General features: G+C 46.1%; 1 protein-coding gene across 6 annotated transcripts in view; it reads left to right on the plus strand.

The window, feature by feature from the left end:
• Positions 1-16539, plus strand: part of DZANK1 (double zinc ribbon and ankyrin repeat domains 1) — a 54118-nt gene extending 37579 nt beyond the window's left edge. For 4 of the 6 annotated variants that reach the window (XM_084775891.1, XM_084775893.1, XM_084775892.1 and 1 more), the window contains exons 13-20: positions 2649-2752; positions 4485-4559; positions 5898-5994; positions 6434-6534; positions 9564-9644; positions 10069-10196; positions 11250-11324; positions 11679-16539. In XM_084775891.1, coding sequence (XP_084632017.1) covers positions 2649-2752; positions 4485-4559; positions 5898-5994; positions 6434-6534; positions 9564-9644; positions 10069-10196; positions 11250-11324; positions 11679-11844 — 827 coding nt within the window. In that variant the 3' untranslated portion in view covers positions 11845-16539. The remainder of the gene's footprint in view (positions 1-2648; positions 2753-4484; positions 4560-5897; positions 5995-6433; positions 6535-9563; positions 9645-10068; positions 10197-11249; positions 11325-11678) is intronic. The other 2 variants (XM_084775888.1, XM_084775889.1) reach the window with 2 other exon arrangements.
• Positions 16540-23152: the final 6613 nt, after the last annotated feature.

Raw genomic sequence — 23152 nt, forward strand, 5'->3', positions numbered from 1 at the left:
CCTAGTCCATTAGTCTCCTGACACATGTGGGTTCCTTCTGTGTGGACAGGCTGAGTCTGTGTCATCACTGTCACCTGTCATTATGGCTTTTTAGTATATAAAATTCACATAGTGTGAAGTTCACCTTTTAAATGTTTAAGTGTGCAATTGAATGACATCAAGTGCCTTAAGGATGTCACACAGCCTCCACCACTGTCTCCAGAACACACAGCCCAGGGCAAGCCTGCGCTTCTCAGATGGTCACTTCCCACATCCCTTCTCCTGTGTCCCCTCCCCCAAGTGCCAGAGTGCCCATCAGCCACTGCTCTGCCTGACTATGGCCCTGCCTCTTCTGGACATTTCTCTGCCCCTTGTGATAGGCTTCCTGCACGTAATGTCCCAGGGAGAGAAAGAGAAACAGACAGAGACACAGGAGAAACAGAGACACAGACAGACAGACACAGAGAGGAGAGACAGAGAAGGGGAGCGGTAGGGGCCCCAGCTTTATTTCTGGGAGAGAGGGGGCTCCTCTACAGGATCTAACGCCTTGAACACGTTTATAATGGCTACTTTGAAAGCCCCAACATGCAGTTGCTATCCCAGCAGTTTTTCTCACCTGCTTTTTATTGTTTTGTTTGTTTTTCGAGACAAGGTTTCTCTGTGTAGCCTTGGCTGTCCTGGATTTGCCTTGTAGACCAGGCTGGCCTTGAACTCACACAGATCTGCCTGCCTCTGCTTCCCAGAGTGCTGGGATTACAGACATGTGCCGCCGTCCCTGGTGTCTGCTTTTTATTCTTTTTTTTTTTAAAGATTTATTTATTTATTACGTATACAGTGTTCTGCCTGCATGTACACCTGCCCACCAGAAGAGGGCACCAGATCTCATTACAGATGGTTGTGAGCCACCATGTGGTTGCTGGGAATTGAACTCAGGGCCTTTAGAAGAGCAGACAGCGTTCTTAACCTCTGAGCCATCTCTCCAGCCCCCTGCTTTTTATTCTTAATTAGTTGAACTTTTGTCTTTCTTTTCACATTTCATGCTTTTTTGTTGGAACTGGAGATCTTAAATAGTTGATTATTTCAACTCTGATCTAGTTTCTCCTCTAGGCTTGTTATTGCTATTTGCACATTTATCTGGCTAGCTGCTAGCTCCATCTTTCTAGTGACCTTGAGTTGGCCCTGCTGTGTGACGCTGCTCTTTGGGGAGGCCCCGCCTGCACTCGGTCTTCCCGGGAAGTTGTGGGTTTGTGGTTTTGGAGAGGCTCCCAGCCACTGAGCAGCTCACTGTCAGTTCGTTTGCTGTATTGTTTTCAGCCATGTTCTAGGCCGTCAATCCTTCCATAGGCCGAGCTAATTAAATGTGGGATCTTTAACAGCAGTATTCTCTTAGATCGGTATTCGAATGATTTTCTGATTTCACAAGGGTTCTTATTAGCTGGTTTTTTATCCTGGCTCTATGTAAAGTGGCCAACCTATGAGTTAACTCTTATTTGTAGTGAATGTATCAGCATTGTAATTGCCCCCCTCTCCTTCTTTGGGTGCCAGTATTGAACTCAGGGCTTTGGGCATGTTAGGCAGCATTCTGCCAATGAGCTAAATACCCAGCCCCTTGTAACTGCCTGCATTGTTCTGAGCTTAAACCTTCTCACACTTTGTAACAGTGAAGTCGGTTCTTTTGGGAAGAGCTTCTGAGCTCTGTTTTCTGGCCTTCCTCTCCCTGGGCAGAAATCTGTTTAGGCATTTTCTCTCAGAATGACGTTCATCCCAGGGAACACAGCAGTCATATAAGGTTTTCCATTTTTACCTCTTTCAAAAAGGACCTTTTTCAAGTGAGTCAAGAACAGGTGATCTGGGTACCCAGTCCCAACAATACCTCAGATGCGGCCAGAGCCTCCCACCTATGAGTAATGACTGGGCAGGGAGAGGGAGGAGCCCTTTGACCACACCATATGGGTGCTGGGAATTGAGCCCGGGTCCTTTGCAAGAGCAAGCAGCCTGTCCTCGTGTGTTTCTGAACTAGAGAGAGGCTGCTGGAGGAGAACAGAGGGACCATCTACCAACAAAACCTCAGTCGTTTGAGGGACCCAGCTAGCAAGGAGAAAAGAAGGGCTAACTCGTCCTGTCAGGGCCTGGTGGATAACGCCATCTTAGCTGGGATCCCACCCCGACCCGCTGCTCCTTGTTTAGGTCTTCAGCCTGGGCAGAAAGGTGGGAGCTGCTACGTCTTTCTCCTGCATATGAGAAACCAAACACCTAGGGTCAGCAAATCGCTCTGATTTCTAGTCTAAATGCATTAAAAACCCTGTGTAGAGTAGAAAGGACACAGGGAGCTTTCTGGAGTAGTAGACGTGCTCTGAATGTTGACCCGGGTGGATACAACTGTTAACCCTACACACTTAAGATGGTGATGTCCATGTGAGACAGCATAACACAGAAAGAAAGGCTTCACACGCAGCCGTGGTGGACATTGTTTGAAACGAGGTGATCCGTGATAATCATGCACAGTAGCCTGGGCAGTGGTGCAAGTCACTTTAGTGCCTGCTGGAGGTTCTGTAAGGAAAAGGTTGGCCAAGGAAAATAACCTGTCTGCGAATGTATATCCCACACTCAATTTTTCTTTCTTAGATGTGGAAGAATTGTCTGTGTTTGGGTTCCTCTCGTTATTTTAGGCTACTGGAGAAAGCAGTTGGACCATATCTCTGCTCACCTCAGGTCCTATGCTCAGAACAACCCTGATTTCCGGGCCTTGATTGCAGAACCCAGGATGGGAAAGGTGGGTGAAATGAGGCTTTTACTCCGAGCATCTCTGCGATCAGGCCCCCCAAGACTTTGCTCTTGAATTGTGCCCTCCCTGCCTCTTCTGCTTTCCACCCTTATCCTGGGTCCTGAGAGGAACACAGACATGAACACAATAAAGTGGTGGGGGTTTTGGTTTTGCTGGTTTGGTTTGGTTTTTCAAGACAAGGTTTCTCTATGTGTAGCCTTGCCTGTCCTGAATTCACTTTGTGGACCAGGCTGGCCTTGGAATCACAGAAATCTGCCTGCCTCTGCCTCCTGAGTGCTGGGAATAAAGCCATGCTCCACCACCATGTTGCAAGTGGTGGGTTTTTTTTAATGGCACAAAATTGAGGTGGTGCATTGTGTTGTGTTGTTTTTACTCTATAGATTGTCATAGCAAGTCTTATTTGATGACCAGTGTAACTGAGGCCCACAGGTTTTGTGAGCTGTCCCAAAGTGCACTGCTGCATCTTGGCATTCAGATTAAAACAGGCCTGTGAATTCTAAGTCACATGCCTTTTCTTTGGCACAAAATCATCACTAAGAGACGGTTCAATGGGAGAACATTTCCTGTTTATCACAAACTAGAAGGGACTCTTTCAAATCAGACCATCAGCTCCTCTGTCACAAAACCGTACAACACTAAACCCATCTTGCTTTCAAGTACTGCTTAGCTTCCTTTGATGAGCTATTTTGATAGTTTATATACACTTTGTCCTAATCTGAAATTCAGAGAACTGTGCCCTCTGGAACAAGTGTGACCTACTGCCTAGTTTCACAACTAAAAGGCTATTGGATCAGAGATAGATCCATCCACTTACAAGTTAACTGTGACTGCTCTGAGCTATAACAGCAAGGCTAAGCCTTTGCAATAGGCAACTTATAACCCACAAGACCTTAAAAAAAAATTACCATCTGATTCTCAAAAGAATTTGCTGCCCCATAGCTTACAGAGAAAGCTGGCAGCCGCTGCCTCACCACCCATTCACCAAGATGCCTTTTAGCAATCAGCAGCATGGATGTTAAAAGGTCTACAGTAAAACCCTTTGTTGGAATGCTTTACACAGAACAGAAACTAAAATAACCTGTTATATACAGTTAGTCACACATAGAGTCCTGGAGTCCTTTTTGCTGGTGGTGGAGGCCAGGACTTTGTTAAACCATGAAACCAAAATGGCTGTGGAGGGTCCCACAGCAGCAGTGGCAGTGGCAGGAGGGTCTAACTACATTACAGCCAGGAAACAAAGCTTAGCAGGAGAGGAGAGCCAGAGAAGTGACAGCGAAGCTACAGTTACAGCAGATTTGTGAACTCAGCCAAGCACAGTGGTGGCAGGGCCTGGTTGCTACCAAGGAGACATGACTTTAGACAGTACTCATGTGTATGGGCAAAAAGACCACCTTTTCGAAATTAATGATGTAGCCACATGATTGGCTGAAGGAGTCTCCTGAAGAAAATATAAATTGCAATCTTGTTTCCTTATTCAGTCTGAAAGTCTCTGTCCTTAGTGGAAGTATTTAGTTCCTTTATAATTAGGATTATAGATCAGTTAGTTCTGAGTCTACTGTTTTGTTGTTTTCTATTTATCTCCTCTAGTTTTCTCCCTTTGTTTCTCTATTCTACCTTTTGTGATAAATATTTTATTAAATGTAAAGTTGGACATCTCAGAATTCCTAGGTATTGAGTCCCACACCACAATTGAGAATGTTCTTTAATTTTCTTTTAAAAGCTTATCTTTGCTACTGTCCATGAAGATGGCTATGAAGTTAGCATCAGGCTGAACTATATTCAAGTCTCAAACAAGGTACATTATCCTTTACAGTAATAATTCTAATTTATGAACTGATTGAACTGGTGAACTGCGCCTTACAGTTTATAGAAATGCTTTTGTGTAATGAATAGAAGGGAAAGTTTCAGCTGGGCCCTATGGTACACATCCATAATCCTAGTACCTGGGGAGGCAGAGGCAGGTGGATCTCTGAGAGTTCAAGGCCAGCCTGGAGTACCAATCGAGTCCAGGACAGCCAAAACTACACAAAGAAACCCTGCCTTGAAAAACAGGGAAAGAGAAAGTTTCAAATCAAATGAAATGTGGTATCTTAGTTAGGGTTTTATTGCTATGAAGAGACACCATGACCACAGCAACTCTTTTTGTTTGTTTTTTGTTTTTGTTTTTCGAGACAGGGTCTCTCTGTGTAGCCTTGGTTGTCCTGGAGTTACTTTATAAACCAGGCTGGCCTTGAACTCACAGCAATCCACCTGCCTCTGCCTCCCAAGTGCTGGGATTAAAGGAGTGCACCACCACACCCAGCTCAGCAACTCTTATAAAAGAAAACATTTACTAGAAGCTGGCTGATAGTTCAGAGGTTAAGTCCCCTGTCAGCGTGACGGGAAGCATGGCGGCGTACTAGCAGACATAACACTGGAGAAGGAGCTGAGAGTTCTACATCTGGGTCCACAGGCAGCAGGAAGTGACTGCCACACTGGACATAGCTTGAGCATCTGAGACCTCAAAGCCTGACCCAGTGATCACTTCCACCAACAAGACCTTGCCTACCTCCTAGTAGAGCCCCTCCCTGTGGTCCTATGGGGGCCATTTTCTTTCAGACCACCACATACGACTTTCACAAGGAATTCCATAGGATTATATAAACCCTTGTGCCAATCATCAAAGAGGCCTGCTGTCTGGCACAGAAGGCTATCATAGGAACAAGAGTTGCTACCCGCCCTTGCTCTGGTACTCCTTGGGGTTATTTGCAACTCACTGAAATTATATGTCTGGAATACAATGAACTTAGAAAAATACTAACAAAAGTGTTTACTGATGTTCACTGTGACTTATATGTTTTATACAAAATAAACCACTTGGAAGAGCAAGGCAAGAGGATCTCAAAGTAAAGGCTGGAGTACGTTCGTGGCCATCTGAGACAACTTTACGGGACTCTGAATTAAAAATAGACAGTTCCTTGGGGATATCACTTAGTAGCAGAATGCTTGTCTACTGTGTGCGCGGTCCCCAGCCTCATGCCTGACTGCAGCCAGGTGCCGTGTCCCTCCTAGGAGCAGCTAGCAGTAATCATCCTCTCTGTTGAGACATGGTCGCCCCATAATTAGTGATGCTTGAAATGTTTTCATTGGCCAGAGCCTGTACCTCAACAAGTCAGTGAATCTCAGTGACCACTTTCTGAGCAGTGTCACCGAAGGTGGCAATGGGCTGTATGGCAGCAGGTCCAGCTTGGGTAAGTTATACCCTTCTGGTGAGTTTTCACTAATTATCCAAGAATTCACTGATTGGGCAAGGATTGATGAGACTTGTATACAAATGTGAAGCCAAATCACAAATCTCAACATGTTCTGGGCAGTTTATTTCTCTGGCTTCTCTAGAGCTGGGGTGTGACATTTGAAGTCCTTCACAGGGCTTGGGAGGTTTATTTGCTGGCATGGTGGTGGTGGGGTGTACATGGGCTTTTAACTTAAAATTTAAGTCCCTTTTCCCTCACTCATCCATTTTCTAGTTCCTGGATAGGGGTGGTCAATGGTCCTTCCTGCCATGTTAAAAAAAAAAATCCTAGAAAATCCATTTTGTCCTTGTGACTTTTGAGGGGCATGGGAGAAGTGCTTCCTTGATGTGGGAGGTGAGGCAGGGTCATTGTGGTCTCCAACTCTTTGTCGTTTCAGTGAGTGCCTGTAGCCAGGGCACCTCAGACACTCCCGATAGTGTCAAGAAGACGAAGAGTCTCAAGAGCAAGAACTTCCACAGAAACCCAGAGCCGCTCACAGTAGGTGCACTTCTTGGTCTTTGTAGCTCTTTTGCAGCCTGTTGCTTCAACGCTTATTTGGCATTTTGTGGTTTTGTTGTTGTTGTTTTGGTTTTGGTTTTTTGAGACAGGGTTTCTCTGTGTATCCTTGGCTGTCCTGGATTCACTTTGTAGACCAGGCTGGCCTCGAACTCACAGCGATCCACCTGCCTCTACCTCCTGAGTGCTGGGATTAAAGGCGTGCGCCCCCACACCCGGCCCTATTTGGCATTTTGTAATAGGGAATGCTCTCTCAATTTCTCCTCCTTTTAAACAACAGTGTTGTCTATTTTGTAGAGGCAGAATCCTTTAAAATATCTCAAGATGGTAAACTGGAACTATTTTTAAAGTCTCATCATTTTCCTGAATTATCTCTGTTTTTTCTGGGGTCAATTCTGAGCGCTCATCTTTCTCTGTCTTGTATTTGGTTTGGCTAAATACGTAATGATCCTTCATTGTCTAATCACTTAATAAATGAAGGGCTAGTTGGATCAGCACTTGTGCCTGGCCTGGGTGTCCAGTGCAAGTGCCAAGCATGGACAGGTGTGTGAGTTGAAGCCCCTGTGAGGCGGGCAGTTATAGATGGGGTTTCTTTGTTACTGTTCTGCTGTTGTGAAAATATACCATGACTAAGGCATCTTACAAAAAATAAAAATAAAAAGAATATAATTGAAGGCTTGCTTATAGGTTCAGAGGGTGCAAGATCACCCTGGCAGGAAGCATGGTGACATGCAGACAGACGCTGAGCAGTAGCTGAGAGCTACACTCTGATTCACAGGGAGGGAGGGAGGGAGGGAGGGAGGGAGGGAGAGAGAGAGAGAGAGAGAGAGAGAGAGAGAGAGAGAGAGAGAGAGAGAGAGAGAAAGGAGAGAGGAGAGAGAGAGAGAGAACTAGACTTTGCATGGGCTTTTCACCCCCAGTGACACACCTACTTCAAGGCCATGCCTCTTAATCCTTCCCAAACAGTTGTACTCACTGGGGACAACATATTTAAACATATTCATTCAAACCACCACAGTGGAACCCACAGAGTTATGAGGCAGGATGTAGGAGAATCACTGGGCTCTCCTGGGCTGCCAGCGTAGCCGGTCTTCCCTTTGGTGGCAAGGGTGTTCATGGCGGGATATGCTCCCTAATGTTTCGACTCTGCCTGAAGCTGTCCCTTTCCCCTCACACCCTCCCTTGTGACTGTGCTCGGCCCTTCACCCATCAGAAGCTTTTGTTGGGTAAATCGTGATTTCTAGAAAACAGTTGCAGAGGCTTAAATAGAAAGTATAGTTTTCCTACCCTCATATAGGAGCTGAGGGGAGGAGTGCCAGCTGTCTGTGCCAGTCACAGCAAGCCCTCCAGTAGTGTGCTCTTGCCTGCAGCCTGCTCCCGTGTCTACCCTCTTTATGGACTAACTTTCAGAAGTGCTCAGCTAGAGAAAAAACACTTAGATCCCTGGGTCTTAGGTTGTTTTTGGTTGGTTGGTTGGTTTTTGCTTTGCTTTCATCTACTTTGGTCTTCTTGGAAATCCCTCAGAATCGCTAGTCCACTAATGGTGGCTATCACTTCAGGATTTTCTAAAGTTTTAAGGTTTTGGTTCTTAAAATACATACCATGAGTAATCTCAGGGAGCTTTGGATAAAGGGGTAGAGGGAGCCCTGCCACCTTCCCAGGCTTGCCTGTCATTGGCCCTCTTGGGCCGCAGCACAGAGAATAATTGTAAGGAGCAGCAAGCCATAAGTAGGGGCAGACATGTGGGGTGCTTTCCTGCTCCCTGGGTTCGGCCAGGCTCTGGGGCTTCCACAGTGGGCATGCGCCAGCCTTCTTGCTTACATCTCCGCTGCTCTGAAGGCAGGGACTGTTTTCTTGCATTTTCATGACCCTCCTGCAACATAATGCCTTACACACACGAGTAAATTTTGAAGAAAGACTTTATGATTGCTTATGCTCTCCACCTTCTCCTTCCCCTTTCCCGAACTGGAAATAGTGAGTATAGAGAAGTTAAGAGCCTGCCACTTTGGCGGCCACACCTCTGTGGCCCCAGAGCTCGTGAAGCTACACTCTCACCCATTTCCCCGTAAGGTAAATTCATCGTGCCTAGGTGCCATACCTAAGACCCATGCTGCGGTTTTCTGATTATGATACAATATCTTGTTCCAAGAAATTCACCAGGAAGGCGTGGTGGCAAACGAGACGCGATGTAGCCCGAACCCCTGAAAGCCTTAGCCACCTAGGAAGGCAGGTGGAGTAAGTTTGTCAACGCTTTTACGCAGAGCAGTCAGGGTCCCTGTGTGCATGCAAAGCATGCCCTGGATCCAGTGGCAGAAGCATACTAAAAGCAATGTGCTTGTTTGGGCTGACTTCCTTCGGTCTCCTAGTATTTAAAGTCCTTTCTATGTGTGAAAAACAAAGAAGACGGATAATGGTGAAATTCACAGCATTTTTAAAACGTAAAAGAAATTCTTCCTATGTCTATGAACAAATGAATGTATTTTTTTCTAAGCAAGAGGCAGGCTCTGTTGGTTCCATCTCTCGGGTGTGCGTGAGATATGTCATAGTGGCCAGGCCTTAAGCATTCTAGCAAAGCCTGCAGAGGAGATTCGAGGTTTCACCTGAGCTGCCCTCCTAGGAACGTTCATGACAAAGCTAGCGAGGTTTCTGAAGCCTGTGTTGTCTCTCATGAGCCTCGTTGCCCTTGGTTGTATAAAACAATGTCAAGGCTGTGGCCTTACCCACAGCAAGACTTGGGAGCTGAGCACGGGTTATACATGTTAGTTATACATAGATATCTGTACTGCTACATATGGAAGACTGTGGACACACAAAAACACTCACACATACACATGTATGCGCACGCACGTACACACACACACCACCTTCGCTCAGCACTCACCCATCTATGTGGTTCAACAGAGAATGTGGCTGGGAGAGGGAGGGGGATTGTGCCTTGAGTCTTGGGGCTGGGATTCTGCAACACAGATACACAGAAGTGATGGAGATGACCACGTTCTGTCATCCCGCAGCCTGAAAGCAGACTCCTGCTGGAGGAAGTTGGCCCTGCAGGGAAAGGAAGACTGTCTGTGCTGGAACAGCTGCTAGATGAAGTGAGTGGTTAGCCCAGGCAGAGATCAGCCTGCCTGCACCTGCTGCCTGTTTCCTAAACACTATGCGCAAATGGGATGGTGACTAGTCAAGAGCTTCACACTCTGTTACTCTGCACGTGTAACCCAAGCCTCATGTCCATGCAGCTAGACAGAATCCCTGCTCCAGGCCACATTTACCTCAGCCGCTTTCCTAACATGACAAGGTGGCTTCTCCTGATGTGGAGAAGACTTAAACAGCTGGGGTCTTGGCGGCTGTGCCCACTGTAGCTACAGTCACGTTTCCTCATTCTCCCTCCCTTTGATTTATACTCAAATCAATGCCGTCATCCCTCTCTAGGACATTTGTTGCTCATTGTGGGATGGCAGATGGGCAATGTTGAATTCAGGCTTCTGTGGCCAGTTTGTCCTTTCCTGTGACCCACAGGGAGCAGACCCTAACTGCTGTGATGGTCAGGGGCGACCTGCTGTTACTGTGGCTGTTGTGAACAAACACCACGAAGCCATTCCAGTTCTCGCTCAGAGAGGAGCAGACATCGACCAGCAGTGGGGACCGTAAGTGACACCTTGAAGGGACAGTAGGCACCCTGTTGTGACTAGGTATAATTCACAGGTTCTGCAGCAGTAGACTCAGTCCAGACAAATGCCTTCTCCACTTGGAACCACTTAGAACTGCTTTAATCTATTTCAGCCTTAGCATGAGGCTGACTAGGGTGTTTTCTAACCAAGAGTGTGAAGCTACTCTGGATAGAACAGGTTGCCGCCTTACTGTGGTCTTCCTTAACTTCCTAGTTCATCTCTACTCCGCAGTGACATGGGTGCACAGTGATTTCACTGCAGACACTGAGTCCTGCCTTGGGCAGTGCCCATCTGTCTGCTTGGTGTAACCGTGCCCCTACAGGTCTCTTGAGTCCCAGTACTGAGGTTATGCCTATCCGTTTGACCAGGGTATTGGTACCACTCCCGCTGTGTTATCAAGGTCACCCTGAGCAGCATTTAACTTGCGTGGGTGGAGAAAGCCAGGCTGGGGTCACCCTCCCAAATAAACCCAGATTTCTCCTTCCTTTTTAGTAGTTGCCAGTAAAGGGAAGTAGATTTGCTCCCAGAAAGTCAAATGCTACTAAATCTAGTTCAAATATATTCATCTAAAGAGTTTAGACTTGAGCCGGACATAGTAGGGCACAACTTTGATCTCAGTGCTTAGGATGCAGAGGCAGGTGGATCTCTGTGAGTTCAGGGCCAGCCTGGTCTACAAGGTAAGTTCCAGGACAGCCATGGTTACATAGTGACATCCTATCTAGAAACAAACGAACAAAAAGAGCTTAAACCTTTCACCGTGGCCTTTGCCCTGAAGCTGGACTCAGTAGCCCGAGGGACGCACTTCATGTTCCCTCTGTCCTTCCACTCTTACATATCAGCTGTTCAGAGACCTGGCTTCCCTGCTGCAGAGAGGCTGGGCAAGTTGTTCCTTAGCAAACCAGAGTTAGGGCCAGCAAGAACATTCAGCCGGTCAAGGTACCTGTCGCCAAACCTGAGGACCCGCGATTAGTCCCTTCCCTTGTCCTGATAACAGCAAAGATTTACCCAGGAAATGTTTCCCACAAATAGGTTCAGAAACACAGCTCTTCATGAAGCAACTCTACTTGGCCTGGAAGGACGGGAGAGCATCGCCACTTTACTGGGGTATGTTCAAAACCTGAAGGGACCAGTGGCATCTCTGCGGGCACTCAATGCTGTTAGAGGGTCCTACCTTCTGAACTGTTATTCCTGCCCATGAGGGCCACTACCACACAAGGAGTGGCACCCCTCATTGAACGTGGTTATAGGACTTTTGGCCAAGTTGGGACCAATGACTGTGACAGGCAACTGAATATTTGAAATCACACAGTCCCTTAAAAGGTTACAAGGTAGAGTCACTCTGATAGCTGAAGTCTCTCAGTGGTCTCTTTGCAGCAGATTTGGGCCAAGGGATAGTCAAGCTCCTAGGGTCGTTTGCCTGAATGTCCCTGAGAGACTGTTTCTCCACTTCCTTTGCAGGTGCAACGCAAACACCCAAAAGAAGAACTCAAGAGGCCAGACAGCATATGACATAGCTTTGGAGATTGGGGATGACCTCACATCTTCGCTGTTTGCCACTAAATTCAGCCAAGGTCTAGAAGACCAACTTTCCCCACCTGGGAACCACATCTTAAATGACATTTAGATCTGAGGTATTCAGGAGGCTGCAAAGAGACCACAGTTATAGCTGTCCTCATTTAAGTGTTAAGAATTATGGTTGGAAAGAACTCATAAGACTTAAGTGTGTGTGTGTGTGTGTGTGTGTCTGTCTGTCTGTCTTTGTGTATGTCTGTATCTGTGTATGTGTGTGTCTGTCTGTCTGTCTGTCTGTGTGTGTCTGTATCTGTGTGTGTCTGTGTCTGTCTATGTCTGTCTGTGTGTGTGTTATGAGAGATTAACCCCGGGCCTTGCTGATGCTAGGCAAGTGTTGTCCCACTGTGCTATATTCCTTGCTTTCTTTGTTTTGAAATAGGGTCTCCTGCAGTTGCTCAGGCTGGCCTTGAACCCACCCTGCAGCATAGACAAGCCTTGAACAACTCCGGATCTTTCTGTCTCAGCCTCTCAAGTAGCTGAGGTTACAGGCCATGACCAACAGACCCAGCTCTTTTTAAAAGACTGGGATAACTACCCAATACCACATAGACCTTGGAGTATGGTAAAATTAACACATGCTTTTTAATGTTTTATTTTCCGATTTGTTTTGTTTGTTTGTTTGTTTGTTTGTTGAGACAGGGTCTCACTATATAGCCATGGCTGGCCTAGAATTTACTAGGTAGACCAGGTTGACCTTGAACTCACAGAGATTTATCTGCCTCTGCCTCCCAAATGCTGGGATTTAAGGCATGTGCCACCATGTCCAGATTTTTTTTTTAATGTTTTATTGGTATTTTTTTCATTTGGTTTTTACAAGACAGAGTTTCTCTGTGTAGCTTTGGCTATTCTGAACTCACTTTGCAAACCAGCCTAGCCTCAAACTCACAGAGATCCACCTGCCTATGCCTCCCCAGATGCTGGGATTAGAGGCATATGCCACCATGCTCAGTTTATTGATTTTTTGGTTTTTTGAGATGTGGTTTCTCTGTGTAGCTTTGACTGTCCTGGACTTGCTTTGCTAACTAGGCTGGCCTTGAACTCACAAAGATCCACCTGCCTCTGCCTCCCTAAGTCCTGGGATTAAAGGCGTACACCACCACTCTCGGCGCTTAATAATTGTGAAACTTGCTTTTTTTTTTACTTTTTGTTTTTCTTTATTGTTCTTTTCGAGACAGGGTCCCATGTGTCCTGTCCTAGAACTTGCTGTACAGCTGCGAATGACCTTGAACGGCTGATCGCGCTGCCTCTACCTTCTAAGTGCTGGGATCACAGACTTGTACTACCACATTGGGTTTTGTGTGGTACAGGGAACTGAACCCAGGGCTGCATGCATGCTAACCAAATACCACACCAACTGAAGTAAAGTTGGTCATTCCAAGCCCAGTTACTAATTTACTTTTCAATAGGTAATAATTACTACATGTGGTTCAAGACCAAAAAGTATAAAAGTTCTATATAATAAAGTTCTTCTCATCCAGGTTCTTCAGCCACTGTTTCATCCTCAGAGTCAGCCATGTCTCTGTAAAGGTGGTACATTATATAATCACATATGTGTGTGTGCACAAGGAGTATAACGTAAAATATACAGCACGTATATATCCTCCCCTGCTTTTATAGGAATATATATATATACATATAAAGCTTAATTAAATAATTTATAAGAATTCATAGCAGAATGGCTGTGTCCTTATCTTAGCAGAAACAGTGTGTCTGAGAAGTCTTTCCCCACGATTCAGAACTAGGTGACCATGTCTCACACTCCCTCCAGCTGGACTCTGTCCATCTCCAGGCCCTTCTCTTCCCAGAGTTCTCCCTGCATGGTGGTGACCTCTCACCCACAGCAGATGGGGGTCTGAAAGCAATTCTACATGGACGAGAGCTCTAAGAATTGGCTCTCTCTTTCCTAAGTGGTCACAGACATGTGCTCCTAGGAATGGGCCCCACACCGCAGTAACTCAGATGCTACTGAAAGCAAGACTACACGTACTCAGCATGACACTGCGTTCACGGCTGCTCCTCTTCCGCCAACTCATGTCCTCACCCGCCATGTGATGTGCGCATCACTTCCAGCAGGGAAGGAGAGGCACTTCCTACAGACATGTGGACATGTGGTACATGGTGTCAGATGCTCTGCCACTGCAATTTTACAGGCGTTTTGTTTTGTACCTTCCTGGGCAAAAACAATCTAGCATTCAGGCCCCTCCTTTGGAGAAAGCGCCACCGTGGAACAGAGCCTCATTATTCATAGGCCTCCAGCAGCTATGTCTCCTCTTGTCTTTATTTAAGAAGAGCACATGTGAGTCCACATGGACAGACGGGTGGCTGGCAGCTTGCTTGCCTCTGTGTGTGACAGGTCACACAGTTGGTCACACTCAGTGGCCAATTGTAATTATGATCCCACATTCTTCAGAGCTAGTTTTGCCAGAAGTCACTCTGTAAATCCTGTTGATCAATTTGAAACCAAAATACTCTGCCTGGATATCTGGTCTGTGTGTGTGTCTCTTGAAAACACAATGGAGGATGGCTAAAAAGATCTTTTGCAGACGTGTTATAAGAAAGCATGTCTGACAACCATGGAACTATTCCCACAGCCACATGCCGGCACACGCATGGAGTTGGCGTAAAACAATCTTAGATACAGCATAGGGTTGTACAAACAGAAAGTGACAAGAGAAGACCGAGAAATTAGACAGCTAAAGTTGTTGAAATGATATGTCGATGGTACGGATATGGTTCTTATTACACAAGAAAGAGGGTCTGTGGGCAGAGAATGATGTCACTGAAGCAGAGATGCTCAGGGACCGCGCATGAGTGGGAGAGAGTGGAGGCCAATTGATGGGACGGATGTTCTCTTGTGGAGTGGTCGTCTGAAGGATGGACATACATGGCTCAAGGGAGGAGCATCGGTCCAGCAGGATACTTCCTCAGCCTGTTGTCTGTCTAGGGCTTTAGTGGACTCAAAGGACTCTTGATTTCTCAACTGATTGGTGGAGACAGACCAACTAATGGGACACTCCGCACAGCCTATGTTGTTTGAGGGTAGGTAAATTCATTGTACAATGTCATAGCACAGTCCAGCTCAGGCTGAAAGACTGTATGTAACCCTTTCCCCACAAAAAATACCTGAAGGCCTCAGTAAGTCTCTCAGGCTGGTCCCCCTCTTACTTCCCTAGAGTCTCTGTCTTTAGTAGAGTTGGGTTTATAAGGCTGAGACAGAAGTTGCTTTCTCCAACAGCAGGTGACTTGTCTCCCGTGACCTCACAAGTAAAGCTCTTCTTTGTTTTTAATCTGTTACCATTTGGGTCCAGGATGGATTTTCTCATCCTAGGTCTCTGTATCTGTTATAGGAGCCCAGGAGGAGTTGTAGATGCTCTTGCTTGGTATTTTTGGCAATATGCAGTCTGTAGGTTTGAATTTAGGTTCAGATTGCCCAAAGTGATGGTCCAAAATGATATCTACAAAAGTGGATTATAAAGTCTCAGAGTCTGAAAGCTGCCTAGACAATCTAAGTTTGAACACAGGCCTTCCATGTGCTCTAGCCTGATTGAATGCAAACCCTTCAGAGTGCAGGCAGCATCTCACCTGCCGTGTACCACCAGGACCCTGTTGGAAATGAGGCTGCGCCTTCCTGCGTTCCTGCATGACAGCAACGAGCTGGTGACCCCCTTGTATAGTCTCAAGGTTAACATGTTGAAGCACTGTTTTTGGTTGCCTAATACTGTGATGTATCAGTGTAAGTAGTCTGTTCCCTTCAGCAAGCTTCTTTAGTAACGTGACCATATATGTTGTTTCTGTGTTATGTTCCTGACAGCCAAAGTCCGGAAGGTGCCTTTTCATTTCAAAGTGGTTTGATCACTGAGTTGTACAAATCTTGAAGTTCACTTATGAGAATAGAGGAGTCCCAAGAATAAACCTTTAAGGAATGTAGGCTAGTGAGATGCCTCTCGCTGGCTGAAGGAGTGTCTCTGAAGGGGCTTGGGCACCTCCTCATTCTGTCTTGCTTCCTGGTGATGAAGTGAGTGGTCCTGTTTGGTGTGATGTATTGCCTTGCTACAGCCCCAAAGGCAGGAAGCCAAATGACCACAGACTGGAAACTTCAGAGCTGTGAGCCAGTACAAACCTTTTTGTGTATAAGTTGATTGTCTCGGGTATTGTGTTACAGTGATAAAAAGCTGACTAGCACTATGTTGTACCTGCATGCCTACATACCCAACCCCCAGGCCCAAACTGTAAGTCCTATGTTTAACTGTAGCTCCTGGCACTAGGAGAGGTCTTAGGAAATAACTGTGAAAATTCACTTGTTTTTTTTAATAGTCAATGAGCCTAAAGGACAGCGTTGCAAAACATTTATTTTCTAATATAAGGTTGTGCTCACAATGAAAATATATATGCTAGCAAATTTCTAAAATGAATGGATATCTTAGTTATATGGTTTATGCCTGTGAGATAAGTAATGCTTGTACAGGTTTTGCCTCCTAGACGTGTGTATAGTCAAGATGGACATGCAGATCTCAGCATAGTGATTTCACTGCTTGTCCTGTGCAGTCACGTGACTGTTTCATAAGACATTACATGTGTGTTATAAGAAATTAAAACAGCATAACATTTAAATAAAGGAAAATTGCTGAACTACACATTCTTAGAGTGTCAATTTTCTCAAGGTTTCTGTGCATGGACTATTTTAAATAACTAGTTTTGTTAAACAGTATCTATTTCCTTATAAAATAATATTATTGTATCTTTTAAAGGTTTGTGTTCACATCCATGTGTTTGTGTATGTGTGTGTGTGCATGTGTGTGCACGTGTGTGGGATGGTTCACACTCCTGCATTTGTTCACAGAGACCATAAGAGGGCATCAGGTATCCTTTGATCAGTATGTGTCTTTTCTGGTTGCTATGATAAAAATATCCTAGTAAAGCCAAATTGGCTCATACATGGCAGAGGCCTGAGGGAGTAGGACATGTCACATACATAGTCAGAAACAAAGAAGAGTGCATGCTTGCAAGCTAGTGTTCAACTCCACTTTGTCTGCTCCTCTATAGTCCAGAATCCCCTGCTTAGGGAATGGTGCCGCACAAGCTGGGTTGGTCTTCCCACCTCAACTTAACACAGACAACCCCCTACCAGTGCGTGCCCACAGTCAACCCAGTGTAGACATCCAGTGCATGCCCACAGCCAACCCAGTGCAGACATCCAGTGCGTGCCCACAGTCAACCCAGTGCAGACATCCAGTGCGTGCCCACAGTCAACCCAGTGCAGACACCCAGTGCGTGCCCACAGTCAACCCAGTGCAGACATCCAGTGCGTGCCCACAGTCAACCCAGTGCAGACACCCAGTGTGTGCCCACAGTCAACCCAGTGCAGACATCCAGTGCGTGCCCACAGTCAACCCAGTGCAGACACCCAGTGCGTGCCCACAGTCAACCCAGTGCAGACATCCAGTACGTGCCCACAGTCAATCCAGTGCGTGCCCACAGTCAGTCAACCCAGTGCAGACATCCAGTGCGTGCCCACAGTCAACCCAGTGCAGACATCCAGTGCGTGCCCACAGTCAACCCAGTGCAGACATCCAGTGTGTGCCCACAGTCAGCCCAGTGCAGACATCCAGTGCGTGCCCACAGTCAACCCAGTGTAGACATCGAGATTCTTCCCAGGTGACTCTACATTGAGCCAGGTTGAGAATTAAAACTATCATAGTATACCGAGAAATGTTACCCAACTGGGTTTAAAAAGAATCTTATCAACCTACTTCTTCTATGTTCTTCTTTCCCTGAGTTCCTTAAAACAAAGGAAATAAAAACAATCTACTCTAGAGATGTTTGGTGTATGCCTATTCCTTTAGGGCTAAGAAGAATAAAATAAGATATGATCCAGTGAGGCTGGAGAAATGGCTCAGTGGTTAAGGGCGCCGCCTGCTCTTCTGGAGGTCCTGAGTTCAATTCCCAGCAACCATATGGTGGCTCACAGCCATCTATGGTGCTGTCTTATGCCCTCTTCTGCAGATAAAGCACTCATATACTATAAATAAAATAAATAAATCTTTTGGGTTTTTTTTGTTTTGTTTTGTTTTTGTTTTTTGAGACAGAGTTTCTCTGTGTAGCCTTTGCTGTCCTGGATTTGCTTTGTAGACCAGGCTGGCCTCAAACTCACAGCAATCCTCCTGCCTCTGCCTCCCAAGTGCTGGGATTAAAGGTGTGCACCACCATGCCCAGCATAAATAAATTTTCAAAAACAATTTTTTTTAAAAGATGTGATCCCACTATATGAAGTTTTTCTGTAGCCTTGGAAAAGAAAGAGGGAACTAAGCACATCCCAATCAGCCTTTGTTTGTCTCTGCCCAGTGGACTATGAGGCATCTTCAGGCGTGTGCCCAACTTGAAATTACAGCCAGCTTTATGTGCCTTTGTAATTCATCCTTTATTGCCTGTGACGTTGACCATCACACCCTTCATTTAAATTTAATTCGAACACTACTGTCTGAAGGTTACAACACAAACACTCAGACCACACGAATATTAACATATCAACTTAGTGGTGCTAGGGACCAAATCAAGGGCTCTTGTTGCGGAGGCGAGTGCTCCGCCACCGAGCTGCATCACCAGGCCTTCAGAGGTGTTTTTAAAAGGAGACCTGGACAAATGGCACCCAGACACATGACTGTTTCCATCATGGACAAGCCTCGGTCTAAGGCCTGAAAAGGCTGACTTGCTTGCCATGTCCCTGTCCCTTGGTTCTCGTGTTTCAAAGTTGTAAAATGGGGATAAAGTGCTGGGGAATTGGCTCAATGGACAAGAGCACTTGTTACATAAGCAAGAGGATCTGAGGTGTGTGTGTGTGTGTGTGTGTGTGTGTGTGTGTGTGTGTGTGTGTGTGTGTGTACGCGTGTGTAGGTATGTATAGGCAGAGGCCAGAGGAGGGCTTATCAGGTATCGGTTCTTTTCCATCGTATTCCTTGAGGCAAGTCTCACACTGAACCCGGAGCCCAATTTAGGTGGTTTTTTGCCTCTGCCTCTCCAGTGCTGAGATTAAAGGCATAAAATAAATTTAAGATGTAATTCTTTAAAGCCTCAGCCCCATACCCCACACACATATGGCTTCTCCACAATGTGTGTGTAGTCCTGTGAGAGGTGAAAGTTGGTGGGTTCTGGCTGAAACAGTGCCTGCATACACCTCACGTATAAGGCTTCTCCCCTGTTCTCCCCCTGAATGTGTCCTTTGATGCATGATGAGGTTTGACTTCTGGCTGGAGCCTTGTCCACACTCACTGCACGTGTACAGCTTCTCACCAGAGCGTGTCCTCTCGTAAATTATGAGTGTTGACTTCCAGTTAAAATCTTGCCCACAGTCCCTGCACACAGGGGGGTTTTCCCAGATGCACCTGCTGGTGTCTGACAAGGCTCTTCTTTAGACTGAAGCCTTCTCACACACCCCACACACATACGGCCTATCTCCTGAGTGGATCCTCTGGTGACTCAGCAGGTTTGTCATCTTACGGAAACCCAGCCCACACTCTCCACAGTTGACCTTTCCAAATCCCAAAATTTCTATTTGCTTCAGTAACTTCTCTGGTTCTTCAGCACTCCCAGCTTGAGCTGGGCTGGCCTCCATTTCTACCCATCTGACACCCAAACTCCTTTTCTTTATCCTTCTGGATGAAGGCCTGGCACCTCTCTCTCTCTCTCTCTCTCTCTCTCTCTCTCTCTCTCTCTCTCTCTTCTCTTCTCTTCTCTTCTCTTCTCTGTCTCCATATCTGTCTCTGTCTCTCTCCATCCCTTCTGATGTATCTCTGCAGGAGCTCCCATCAGAGGCTCACTGCTGCTTCTCTTGGGCTTCCTGACAGACAGGAGTCCCCTGGGTCAATGGGGCTTCCTGCACATAGGCTTGTGAATACCCACGGGGCATGAGTGATCACTTAGCATGTCTTGCACAGGGGATTTCTGAGTATCGAGATCTGGAGGGCAGAGTTCCAGCTTTGCCTGCCCTGCAGAGAAAAGACTGAGTCAGAATGGAGTCCTTGGGCTGGAGAGATGGCTCAGAGGTTAAGAGCACGGACTGTCCCTCCGTAGATCCCAAGTTCAATTCCCAGCAACCACATGGTGGCTCACAATCATCTATAATGTGATGTGGTGCCCTCTTCTGGTGTGTAGGCACATGCAGGCAGAATACTGTATAAATAATAAATAAATAAACCTGAAGAAGAAGAAGAAGAAGAAGGAGGAGGAGGAGGAGGAGGAGGAGGAGGAGGAGGAGGAGAAGGACGGAGTCCTTGAAGGGACAGTAAGCTGCTGGTGACCTTGTTTTTCAGAGCCTCCCCACTAAGACTCCCCTCACATGACTTCCTCTCCAGCCCATCACTACATCTTGCATCCCCTGCCACGGCCAGACAAGCCCTAAACATATAAAAAGCGCCCCAGTTAACAAACATGTGTGTGGATCAGGCCAACACACACGTCTCCACACAATTATCACTTCGCATACCCCTGACTCACAATCACACGCAGACAGAAACTGTCCGCTGTGTGCTGTGCAGCTGTGCTTCTGACAGAGACCTATTGACCACAGGGCCCGTGTGGAACTGTCTCTCCTGGCTGAGAAAGCGTCACTCCAGCTTTAGTGCAAGACAGCAGAGAAGAGTGCTTAGACAGGCAAGACTGGGGAGCTCAGAGGGCACAGTGGGTCAAGGTGCTCTCCGCCACACCCAGAACCACGGGGAGACAGAGAAATGGGGGCGGGGGTGGGTGGGCAGGAGAGTGAGGGGAAACAGAAGGAGCAAGGAAAGCCTGGTGGGCTGAGGCAGGAGAATCATGAATTTGAGGCCCACCTGACATACACATGTGTTTAACAGCAGCTGGACTACACAGCAGGAGCTTGTTTATAACCACACAACCAAAGGGATAACCCTCAACATGGCACTACCAGCAGAGATGTGGTCTGTGCCAAACAAAGGATTTGTGAACTTCCATAACTTCCATAATTGCAGGTCCTGAGAAGACCAGAGCTACCAACAGCAAATGACGGCTGAAAATTGAAAAGAAAGCAAAGCAAAACCCAGAAAACAATTCTCTTGTAACTCCTGTTCCAGAAATGTTAAGACAGTGTAGTTTCTGATCAGCTGAAGACAATTAAGGACCAGCCAATTTGAGCAATTAGTATAGATCTTACTGACTCTTCCTAAACACGCTCTTTCTTAGCCAATGAACAATCACAGTTCACATCACAATGAACATCGGAATTACATTATTCTTCCCTCTGCCGAATGCACTTTTCAGTTATAGCTGAATTAGCATAATTAGAATAATTGTCCTAATTATTTTTTAAAGATTTATTTATTTATTATTATGTATACAGTGTTCTGTTTGCATATACACCTGCATACCAGAAGAGAGTATCAGATCACATTACAAATGGTTGTGAGCCACCATATGGTTGCTGGGAATTGAACTCAGGACCTTTGGAAGAGCAGTCAGTGCTCTTAACCTCTGAGCCATCTCTCCAACCCAATTGTCCTAATTATTAAAGTAAGCGTAACTACCCTTTCTTAACATAAAGGCCCCTTATTCTTACTATATGGCAGACTACTAAGCAAATGCCTTCCCCTTTATCTCTCAATGTCTTATAAATAACTAAGTGAAATGCATTTTTAACTAAAGTGTACGTGTATGAACGCTTTGCCGGCATAAACGTATGTGCACCATGTGTGTGCCTGGTGTCCGTGGAGGTCAGTTGTGAGCCACCATCGTGGGTGCTGAGAACTGAGCCTGGACCCTTAGCAAGAACAGTTCTTAAATGCGGCACCATCTCTCCAGCACCTCGGTGCAATTCCTTTCTGTCAGCAGCTCCACTGGTTGTCACTACAGATGGCAGCCTGGGAGCCACAGATCCCATCTGATGTTCAGCCCCGCCCAGCCCTGCCCAGCCCCGCCCAGCCCCACTACTACAGAACACCCTGACAGTGTCTCAGGCCTGTTCCTGAGGTGTATCTGAAGCCTGGCTGCTTTTACCAACCTTGTTTTGTAATCTAAGGTCTTGCACAACTCATATCTGAGTCTGTTTCTATTTCTGGCCAGCAACCTGAGCCTTCTAACTTCTGTGGGTCCATACAAAGTAACAGAGTAGTTAGCTTTTATTTGCAGTCAATACAATTCAGATTTTTTCCCTCTGCTTTTTGAAACAGGATTTCTCTGTGCAGCCTTGGCTGTCCTGGACTCACTTTGTAGACCAGGCTGGCCTCGAATTTACAGCAATCCACCAGCCTCTGCCTCCTGAGTACTGGGATTAAAGAGTGCACCACCACACCCGGCCTTGGCTTTCAATTCTTAATGAACATAGTCTACCAGTTTAATACGCTAACACAAACAATCCAGGAAACATTTTCAGCTATTTAGGGGGTAAACTCAAACTTTTCTTAAGTCCTGATAGCTTTTGTTTTACATTAAAGGCACAGACAAGAATACTTTTTATAATTCTGATATCAAGTTCACTGCATTAAATGGTTTTATTAGTGGGAAAAAATGTTAAGGAAGTCCTTTGCCCAAGTTGGGGAAAAATAACAGAAATAAGCACAAATGCATGAATAGACTGCGTAGGACTTATAAAAACTTCACTGTGTCCCACAGCTGACCTAGTCTCACCTTTTCCTAGTGGTCTCACAAGCTTTTTTGCTAGTACATAGTTTGCTTAAAGAAACATGCCACAGAGTGGCTAATTTTTACAATAATATATAGGGTTAGAGAGATGGCTCTGTAGTTAAAAGTGCACTGTTCTTGCAGATAACTAAAATTTGGTCCCCAACACCAAGAACAGGCAGCTCACCTCACCATTTGCAGTTCCAAGGGGATGTGACACACCCTGGCCTCTATGAGCACAGATGTACACACACACACACACACACACACACACACACACACACACACACGTACATGCATACCATTTTTATATATAAAATTCATTATTTTTCATTGGAAAAAATATTTTTGATAAACATTAGTTCCTTAGCCAGGTGGTGGTGGCATTCAGTCGGCAGAAACAAGCAGATCTCTGTGAGTTCAAGGCCAGCCTGGTCTACAGAGCTAGTTCCAGAACAAACAAAGCTGCACAAAGATATCCTTACTCAGCCGGGTGGTGGTGGCACACGCCTTTAATCCCAGCACTTGGGAGGCAGAGGCTGGCGGATCGCTGTGAGCTTGAGGCCAGCCTGGTTCCACAAAGTGAGTCCAGGACAGCCAAGGCTACACAGAGAAACCCTGTCTCGGAAAAATTAGACAAAACAAAACAAGATATCCTGACTCAAAACACCAAAAAAGGGGGGGGGGGAAGTGTACTTGAGCCATAGTTTTGCCCAGCAATGGTGGCACACACC

The sequence above is a fragment of the Acomys minous genome (assembly GCF_964271855.1).
Source record: "Acomys minous genome assembly, chromosome: 3".
NCBI lineage: Eukaryota > Metazoa > Chordata > Mammalia > Rodentia > Muridae > Acomys > Acomys minous.